At 40.9% G+C, this 10,623-nt stretch overlaps 1 protein-coding gene across 6 annotated transcripts; it reads right to left on the bottom strand.

Annotated features, from left to right (window-relative positions):
• Positions 1-40: 40 nt before the first annotated feature.
• Positions 41-3,867, bottom strand: LOC107778017 (uncharacterized). 6 transcript variants are annotated; one of them, XM_016598195.2, is made up of 5 exons: positions 3,511-3,867; positions 1,990-2,599; positions 1,696-1,839; positions 403-1,415; positions 41-290 (listed from the first exon to the last, which is right to left on the bottom strand). In XM_016598195.2, exons 1-4 carry the CDS (start codon positions 3,622-3,624, stop codon positions 427-429), a joined length of 1,857 nt encoding a protein of 618 aa, XP_016453681.2. In that variant the 5' UTR covers positions 3,625-3,867; the 3' UTR covers positions 41-290; positions 403-426. The 6 variants fall into 6 exon arrangements, with proteins under 6 accessions (XP_016453681.2, XP_016453682.2, XP_016453683.2 ...); XM_016598196.2 differs by having other exon boundaries at positions 403-1,394; XM_016598197.2 differs by having other exon boundaries at positions 403-1,331.
• Positions 3,868-10,623: the final 6,756 nt, after the last annotated feature.

The following is a 10,623-nucleotide window of genomic DNA, read 5'->3' as shown; positions in this document are numbered from 1 at the left end:
AATCATAAGTAAGCAGTTGAGAGATTGACAAAGAGCAATATGTATGAATAGTTTTACTTTCCATATATAAGTTTGAAAAACTCTAGGAATACAAAAACAAGAGCGATCAAAATTTTGATATATCTCTGGAGTAGCAAACCAAGAAGGTTTGCAAGGCTGATCCAACATCGCGCTCAAAGTTCATTCACTGGCAGGTGGAGTGGTCTGCCTTTTATAAGCGTTTAATTTTCAGTGTCACTGATCAAATAATTTTCTGGAAGTGTTTGCAAGGCTGATCTCGAGCTTGGCGCCTGTGAATGAAAAAAACACTTTAATTGTCTTCACAAATATTTGAACATCAACAACCTTTTAAGAAAGGAACACACAAATTAAAAAGAATATCAGTTGATGTTGTTCTCATACTTGATTTTAGCAACCTCCTTTCCACTAGGATCTTTTGTGACGCTCTTTCAACATCTTTGTAAGCTTCCTCAAGCTTAAATCTTGCAAAGATTGCTTACTGTCATTACCAGCAATGCCTTTGTAGACTGGTTCTGGGACAGCATTAGGTATGAGAGAAGCTAGGGGAGGAAGAGCATGAGCAGCAATATCCACATTACTCGCAGCATGATCAATTTCAGATTCTTCCATAGGTTCTTCTCCAGCAACTACTTCTGAAACATGTAAACACTGCTGACTTCCTCTCACCTTAACCTCGCACTCACCTTCCTGGGCAGCATCATCAGGTATGAGAGAAGCCAAGGGTGGAAGACCATGAGCTGCATTATCCACATTAGCCTCAGCATAATCAACTTCAGATTCTTCCATGGGTTCTTCTTCTTCTTCTGCAACTTCCAGACCATGAGCTGCACTATCCACATTAGCTTCAGCATGATCAACTTCATATTCTTCCATGGGTTCTTCTTCTCCAGCATCTTCCATGTTAGCTTCGGAAGCATCTTTCAAACACTGCTGACTTCCACTCACCTTAGCCTCCCCCTCACCGTTGAATTGCCCCAACGAACTCACCTCATGGAAATCTATGTTAGTGTCTCGATTGACACTTGCAGGTTCTCCCATCAACTTTTGCCCTCCTGCAACATCAGTATGATTTAAGTGATCTTCCTCCTCCCGATCATTTTCTGCCACAAAGTCAGATGTATCATCACAATGGGGCATGTCCTCTTCATGCGGCTGCTTCATCAGGATCACATTAGTGATATCGGAACTTCTCTTGGTATCTTCACCCAAGTTCTGGCTTTTGTTCTGAAAATCTTTTTCAGTTTTAGCCTGAGCTTGATCAATTTCAGATTCCTCCATGGATTCTTCACCAAAAACTTCTATTTTAGCTCCTGAAACATCATTCAAAGACTGAATTCCTTCAGATGCCATTTCTTTTCCATTCTCAAGTTCCTCTGTTTTTGACATATGCACATCTTCAGATCCGAGAAACAATTTTGTTTAATTACCACAAAGCACGAAACAATTCACTGTACTAAGTAAAATAAGATTGTCTATACAACAGAGATGGTGATAAGACAATTGATACAAAAAGTAGACGGAAGAAGAATATATACCGCTTTCTTGAATCTTTCTACCAATTGAGCACATAAGCAATCAAAATAAATAGACAACAAAACCATTTAATTCATATAAATAGTATTGCAGAAGACTGGAGCAAACAACAACATACACTGAGAACAGAGCAATACATACCATTGTTGTTGTGACCAAGTGGTACTTCCTCTGAGCCTTCTTCTGCTTTTGTATCTAACACAACAACCAGGTTATTGTTACTTTCTTGTTGAAGAACATCTTCAGTTTCTATTTCATTTTGTACCAAGGTATTTGAATATTGACCTGATACAATATCTGATTCATTATTGATCTCCAAACTTTCTAACGTTTTCAATTCAATACATGTACTGTAGTTGTCAGTCAGAACTCAGACACCAAGTAATGTTCAGGAAAAGAAAAAGGTCAAGGATTACTTGTGCTTGCGGACATTACCATTTTTGTCTACTTCTTCATTCTTGTGAATAGAATACTGCTCAGAATCCACCTCCAAATTTTCCTCAGTTTCTTCAGTAAAAGCATCAAATGTAAGGGTTCCTGACATTTCATTCTCTTGTGTGCTCTCATGCATTGGTTTCCCAGCTATCCTTGCTGATCGACGAGTACTGTACACTTGCCTAACTGAACTTGCCTTCAATTCTTTTCTTTGGCTAGTTAGAACTGCTGGTGTCTTTGGCACATCTTTCATTTCTCCCTGAATCCAATCCCCAATTTTTTCTTTTGGTTCACATTCCTTCATTGCGGATTCCAATTTAGCACGAACTGAAGTTGCTGCAGCCCTTCTTCTGGTAGTCGGCAATGCAGGAGTCTCATGCATGTCGTTCTTGGCTTCATCTACATCTCTGACCACCTTTCCTCTCGTTATGCAGCGACTCCTAGTCAAGGTCTGCAAAGTTTCTGGGTCATGTTTGATTGCTTTTCGTTGTGTAGCTCGACGACAAGTCCGAGGTACACTTGTTACTATTTCTGAGTTCCCAGGAGACTCCATGGATGAGTTCGCAGTTTCAGATTCACATGAACTCAAGATTTCTTCAATACTATCAACCTGTACATAAAAACAATACTAAATTTCCTTTCTATTGTACAATGTCAACATACAACTACATAAACATGTTATAAGCAGCTATAGGTACCCAACTGTGGAAGTACTAATCATGCACAACTTGGGCACTAATTTTGGGAACATAGAATCATAATTAAAAAAGTTTATGGTTTGGGGCATGGAGAAGAGTAGATTTAGCCATACTGCTCCACAGGGCCGGACCTAACTAATAAGTTAAGTGTTCATCTGAATCCATTAGCTTTAGCTCAAACCTTGTAGTATTTAAGAATCCACTAAATACGACATACAATTCATAGATTGCGAACCAAGCAAATCAAATGGGTTGTGGTAGAATTTTGAACTCGAACTCATAAAATTCAAATCCTAAATACCCTCTGCTGCTCCAATAGAAAGTTGCACAAAACACTTAAGAACCAACCTAAGGCCTTAATCCATTCCACTATCGTAACTTAACAGTCATTGGTGTTGCGCACATATGCAAATATTTAAAAAAATGTTTCCAATAGTTTCAGCTTTTAGATTAGGTGGTTCGCACAATCAAACAAACATGAAGGAGTGTTAACATAGAAATTAGAGATCAATAAATCATTTGCAGATTAAATTAATAAATAAATATTAACTAAATTAAATCAATAATTAATCCCAGAATTGTTAAATCAACATACTGGAGCTTCCTAACAATCTCAGATTCAATCTAATATCAAGGGTTAAAGCCCCAAAATATAAGCTGGAAATAAAAATCATTTTGCAGATTAAAAGAGATACTACTAATATTCCTTTCGCTCATTCAGAAATGAAACTGAAATGCTGCCTATCTTATTTACATTTTAAAACAAATTAAACAATTTCACAATACAGGAAATATAGCTTTTTAATTGAAAGAAGAAACTTACAAACTCGAGGGACTGAAGAGCGTCGGCCATGGCGACATTGGTAAGGTTAGCTGGAATTTTGTTCTTCTTGCAAAGAGCTTGTAGTTCTCTCCTTGTAAAGCTGTGGAAATCCATCTCTCCCCTTGAAATGAAACTGGAACTCAATACTTGTGTGTGTGTGTGTGGGTGGGTGGGTGGGTGGGGGGGGGGGGGTTTACTGACGGCAGTAGGGATGAGAGTGATGAGAAAAAGGAGAGGTATATATATACATATATATTATTACTTGTGTAGGTGCAGAGAAGGAAGGAACCCTTGTGAATATGACCGTTGGAGCGTGCATTCAAAATTTTGAACCTTGGGCTGCGCCGAGAGAGACTTGTAAACCCTAAGCATGGGAATTGGGCTATAAGGTGCTGATCTTCAAATATTGTCCTCCTTTTTAAAAGTATTTACGAAAGGGAAAATACCATCCATGTCTATTCATGAGTAGCTTATTAAAATTGGTCAATTCATAAACTATTACTAATATTATCCAAATATTACAAATATTAGCTAATTAGCTATTTGTAGCAAAAAAAAAATGTCAAACTTTTGCTTTCTTTTGAGTGTGTATTATTAGAATAGATTGGACACATCTTAAGGAGCTTGAATCTCAATTTTGAGATGATTTGGTGGAGTTTTGAAGTGGTTTGAATTGAAAATTCAAAATAGAAGATGAACATAAAAAAAAATAGTGTATCATTATCACATATGTTTCATATTTGTTCTGATGTATATCACATGTATATCCATGTATACCTACGTGCTATATACATGCGTGATACCTGTGTTGCAGAAGAATTTTTTGAACTTGATTTTAACTACGAATTTTGATACCAAATCAGTCCAAATCACCTCCAATCTTCCTCAAATTTTGTATATTGACTTATCTATATGTTTTCAATGAATCTCAACCATACCCATTAAAAAATGTCACAACCCGAATTTTCCACCCTCGGGAGTCGTGATGGCGCCTACTCATGAAAGCTAGGCAAGCCGAGTGTTATAAAATTTATTACCCTTTTTGTCAAGCCTTTTCAATAGTTCAATATAATAAGTGATCAAACAGCGGAACAAATTAAATAACCAGAAATGCGGAAGACGAAAACTTAATAGTTTAACCAAACGTTGCTACATGAATCCGAAATACAACACTACCCAGAATTTGGTGTCACAAAGTTACGGACCATTTACGAATACTACAAATATGAATAAAATATACGAATCTGTCTCTGAATAAGTAAAAAAACTAGAAGGAAATGATAGAAAGAGATGCCAAGGCCTGCAGACGCCTACATGACTACCTCGGGTCGCCTGAATGGACTGAAGACAACACCTTCACTGCGTTCCGAAAGCTGCAACACCGGGATCTGCACACAGTTCAGAGTGTAGTATCAGCACAACCGACACCCTGTGCTGGTAAGTGCCTAGCCTAACCTCAGCGAAGTAGTGACGAGGCTAGGACCAAACTACCAAATAAACCTATGCAGTTATATCATATACATCAAAAAAATAAAAGCAGATATTTACAGTTAAAGATGGGAGGGAAAGACATGCTACATGGAGTATCAGATAACAACAAAATACCAAAGAGGAATGTAAAGAAACCAAATTTTAATTGCCAACAAGAATAAGGAAAACAAACACAGTATTCACAATCATTTCTTTCTTGTTGCAGGCGTGCAACCCGACCCCATTTCATATATCTCGTTGCAGGCGTGCAACCCGCTCCCATTTCATATATCTTGTTGCAGGCGTGCAACCTGCTCCCATTTCATATATCTTGTTGCAGGCGTGCAACCCGATCCCATTTCAAATATCACTGTGGCGGCATGCCACCCGCTCCCATTTTATATATTACCGTGGCGGCGTGCCACCCGCTCCCATTTACATTTCAACATCAATCTTAAAAGAATCCCGACAAGGGAACATGAGTATAACAACAACATCCCGGCAAGAGAGACAATATCATAAACAACAATGTCCCGGCAAGGGAGACAATATCATAAACAATAATATCCCGGCAAGGGATACAATATCATAAACAATAACATCCCGGCAAGGGAGACAATATCATAAACAAATACATCCCGGCAAGGGAACCAACAATTATAATCAACATATTAAGCATGAATAAATCTCAACGGAGTCACAATAATTACAATGCTAGACCCACGGGCATGCTTGACACCGACGTATAGATACTCGTCACCATGCCTATACATCGTACTCCACAATTAACACATAGCAATTAAGACACAACTCCTAATCCCTTAACCTAAGGTTAGACCAAACACTTACCTCGAACTTCTACGGCCAACTCAAGCCTCAAACACCGCTTTTCCTTTAGAATTCGCCTCCAAATTACTTGTATCTAGCCCAAATTAATTTAACAACATCAATAAATGCTAAAGAATTCATACCCAATGCTTAATTATAGGTTTTCTATCAGTTTTCCCAAAAAGTCAAAAATTGACCCCGGTCCCGTTTGGTCGAAACTCGAGGTTCGGACCAAAACCTGATCACCCATTCACCCACAAGCCCAAATATGCAATTAGTTTCGAAATCTGACCCCAAAAAAGGGTCAAATTCCAATTATTCACAAAGCCCTAACTCTACCCAAATTCCTAATTTCTACAATAAAAACCTTAGATTTTTAGATGAAAATTGATGAAATGCAATGGGAAATCGAAAGAAAAAGGTTTAGAATCATATAATGCTTTGGGGAAGAACTTATTCTTTGAAAATTGCCTCAATGCTCTCTAGTTTTGAAAATATGAAGTTATGGACTCAATCCCGATTTGCTACTATTTTTAATTCACTGGACAGGCCTTCTTCGCGTTCGCGAAGGATCAGGCCCAGTTGCCTTCGCGTTCGTGCTTAGTGGCTCACGTTCGTGGAGCTTTAGCACCTCAAGACATCGCGTTCGTGGGCCAGTGGCCGCGTTCGCGTAGAACAAAAATCCCTTTCCCCCTGTCCCGGCCAAAAGGCCTTCGCGTTTGCAATAGCAGGTCCGCGTTCGCGAAGGGTAGCACCCCCAAAGCTTCGCGTTCGCGTCCTGTTTCTCGCGTTCGCGTAGAAGAAATTGTCCTTCAGCCTGAGTTACCTTTCGTGTTTGCGAGAGTCCTTTCGCGAACGCGAAGAACAAAACTCCAGAATACCAGAAACTGAAAACCTGCAACTTTTCTAAGTGTAAAAACATCCCGAAACCTATACATAATTGACCCGAGCCCTCGGGGCTCCAAACAAAACATGCATACTAACTCAAAAACATCATATGAACTTACTCGTGCGAACAAATCACCAATTTAATATCTTTAACAACGAATTTAGTATCAAAATCAAAGAAAAATCTCAAGAACTCTTAAGTTTCAAATTTCACAACCGAGGGTCCGATTCACATCATTTCAAGTCCGTTTCTTACCAAATTTTACAGGCTTGATCTAAACACCATATAAGACCTGTTCTGGGCTCCGGAACCAAGATACGGGCCCGATACCATCAATTTCAAATACATTCAACTTTCCAAAAACTCTAAAAATTTCAGTTAAACAATTTTCTTCAAAATTCATTTCTCGGGCTTGGGACCTCGGAATTCAATTCTGGGCATACGTCCAAGTTCCATATTTTCCTACGGACCCTACGAGACTGTCGAATCATGGGTCCGGGTTCGTTTACCCAAAATGTTGACCGAAATCAGTTCAAATTCATTTTAAAAGCAAAATTTACCATTTTTCACAAATTTTCACATAATGGCTTTTTGGATACATGCCCGGACTGAGCACACAAATCGAGGTAAGACAAAAAGGAGGTTTTAAGGCCTTGGGACATAGAATTGACTTGTAAAACCTTTTGGGTCATCACATTCTCTATCTCTAAAACAACCGTTCGTCCTCGAACGGACATAAGAAGGAAGTACCTGAGTCAGAGAAAAGATGGGGATAACGGCTCCGCATATCAGACTCATACTCCTAGGTCGCTGCCTCAATAGGTTGACCTCTCCACTGAACACGAACAGAAGGGAAATTCTTTGATCTCAACTGACGATCCTGCCGGTCTAGAATAGCTACCGGCTCCTCCTCATAGGACAAGTCCTTGTCCAACTGGACATTGCTTAAATCTAACACGTGGGATGGATCGCCGTGATACTTCTGAAACATAGACACATGAAACACTGGATGCACGGCCGATAAGCTTGGCGGCAACGCAAGTCTGTAAGCCACTTCTCCTACTCGATCAAGAATCTCAAAAGGACCAATGAACCTAGGGCTAAGCTTGCCCCTCTTCCCAAATCTCATCACTCCCTTCATAGGCGACACCCGAAGCAACACCCGCTCGCCAACCATGAATGCCACATCACGAACCTTACGGTCGGCATAAATATTTTGCCTGGACTGAGCTGTACGAAGCCTATCCTGAATGATCCTGACCTTGTCCAAGGCATCCTGAACTAGATCCGTACCCAACAACCAAGCCTCTCCCGGCTCAAACCATCCAACTGGCGACCGCCGCCGCCTAACATATAAAGCCTCATAAGGAGCCATCTGGATGCTTGACTGGTAGCTGTTATTGTAGGCAAACTCTGCTAAAGGCAAGAACTGATCCCACGAGCCTCCAAAGTCAATAACACAAGCTCGGAGCATATCCTCCAAAATCTGAATAGTGCGCTCGGACTGCCCGTCCATTTGAGGATGAAATACTGTGCTCAAATCGACCCGTGTGCCCAACTCACACTAAACTACTCTCCAGAAATGTGAGGTAAACTGCGTACCTCGGTCCAAAATGATAGACACGAGCACATCATGAAGATGAACAATCTCCTGGATATAGATCTCAGCTAACCTCTCGGAAGAATAGGAGACTGCCACAGGAATGAAATGTGCTGACTTGGTCAGCCTATCAACAATAACCCACACTGCATCAAACTTCCTTTGAATCTGTGGGAGTCCAACAATAAAGTCCATAGTGATACGCTCCCACTTCCACTCAGGAATCTCAATCTTCTGGAACAAACCACCAGGTCTACGATGCTTGTACTTTACTTGCTGACAATTCAAACACTGAGCCACATATGCAACAATATCCTTCTTCATCCTTCTCCACCAATAATGCTATCACAAATCCTGATACATCTTAGAGGCGCCCAGATGAATAGAGTACTGGGAACTATGGGCCTCCTCTAAAATCAACTCTTGGAGTCCATCCACATAAGCACACAAACTCGACCCTACAACCTTAAAACTCCATCATCTCCTAGTGTAACCTGCTTGGCACTACCGTGCTGCACCGTGTCCCTAAGGATACACAAATGAGGATCATCATACTGCCAATCTCGGATAAGCTCCAATAAAGAAGAACGAGCGACTGTGCAAGCTAACACATGGCTGGGCTCCGAAACATCCAACCTCACAAACTGATTGGCCAAAGCCTGAACATCCAAAGCAAGCGGTCTCTCACCGACCGGAATATACGCATGACTGCCCATACTGGCTGACTTCCTACTCAATGCATTGGCCATCACATTGGCCTTTCTCGGATGATATAAGATGATGACATCATAGTCTTTCAATAGCTCCAACCACCTTCTCTGCCTCAAATTTAACTCCTGCTTAAACAAATACTGCAAACTCTTGTGATCCGTGAACACCTCACATGACACTCCATACAGATAATGCCTCCAAATCTTCAACGCGTGAACAATGGCTGCTAACTCCAAATCATAAACCGAATAGTTCTTCTCATGAATCTTCAACTGACACGAAGCATAAGCAATGATCTTGCCATCCTACATCAACACCGCACCAAGTCCAATACGAGATGCATCACAATAAACTATATATGGCCCTGAACCTGTGGGTAAAACCAACACCGGCACCGTAGTCAAAGTTGTCTTGAGCTTCTGAAAGCTCGCCTCACACTCGTCCGACCACCTGAACTGGGCACCCTTCTGGGTCAACCTTGTCATCGGGGCTGCAATAGATGAAAACCCCTCTACAAACTGACGGTAATAGCCTGCCAAACCCAAAAAACTCTGGATCTCTATAGCTGATGCAGGTCTAGGCCAGTTCTTGACTACCTCTATCTTCTTCGGATCTACCTGAATACCCTTTGCTGATACAACATGACCCAAGAATGCAATCGAACTCAACCAGAACTCACACTTCGCAAACTTAGCATACACCCGACTATCTCTCAAAGTCTGAAGAACCACTCTCAGATGCTTCTCATGCTCCTCCCGACTGCGGGAATAGATCAAAATATAATCAATGAAGACTATCACGAACGAATCCAGGTAAGGCTTGAACACTCAGTTCATCAAATCCATAAAAGCTGCTCGGGCATTGGTCAACCCGAACGACATCACCAAGAACTCATAATGCCCGTACTGAGTGCGAAAAGCTGTCTTTGGGATATCGGATGCCCTAATCCTCAACTAATGGTATCCATATCTCAAGTCAATCTTCGAAAATAACTTGGCACCCTGAAGCTAATCAAACAAATCATCAATCCTCGACAATGGATACTTATTCTTGATTGTAACCTTGTTCAACTACTGGTAATCTATACACATCCTCATCGATCCGTCCTTCTTCTTAATAAACAACACCGGTGCACCCCAAGGCAAGACATTAGGCCTAATAAATCCCTTATCAAGCAAGTCTTGCAACTACTCCTTCAACTCTTTCAACTCAGGCGGGGCCATACGATACGGCGAAATAGAAATGGGCTGAGTGCCCGGAGCCAAATCAATGCAGAAGTCAATATCCCTGTCGGGTGGCATACCCGACATGTCTGAAGGAAATACCTCAGGAAACTCACAAACTACAGGCACATAATCCATAGAAGGAACCTCAGCATTAGAATCACGAACATATGCCAAATAAGCCAAACACCCTTTCTTGACCATATGCCGAGCCTTCATATACGAGATAACCCTACGGGTAGAATGACAAAGAAGTCCCTCTCCACTATAAACGAGGTAAACCCGGCAAGGCTAAGGTCACAGTCTTGACATGACATACAAGATAGCATGGTAAGGTGATAACCAGTCCATCCCCAATATGACATCAAAATCAACCATGTCCAACAGTAACA

Source organism: Nicotiana tabacum, chromosome 8 (genome assembly GCF_000715075.1).
Source record: "Nicotiana tabacum cultivar K326 chromosome 8, ASM71507v2, whole genome shotgun sequence".
Classification (NCBI taxonomy): Eukaryota; Viridiplantae; Streptophyta; class Magnoliopsida; order Solanales; family Solanaceae; genus Nicotiana; species Nicotiana tabacum.
Note: the sequence above shows the minus strand (reverse complement) of the source record. Positions and strands in the feature narration are given on the sequence as shown.

Coding starts and splice junctions, on each gene's coding strand:
- LOC107778017 (XM_016598195.2), bottom strand. CDS start 3,624: ATGGATTTCCACAGCTTTACAAGGAGAGAACTACAAGCTCTTTGCAAG. Junction 1,840..1,989: donor TGAAGAAGTAGACAAAAATG/GTAATGTCCGCA, acceptor ATATTGTATCAG/GTCAATATTCAAATACCTTG. Junction 1,416..1,695: donor ACTTGGTCACAACAACAATG/GTATGTATTGCT, acceptor TCGGATCTGAAG/ATGTGCATATGTCAAAAACA.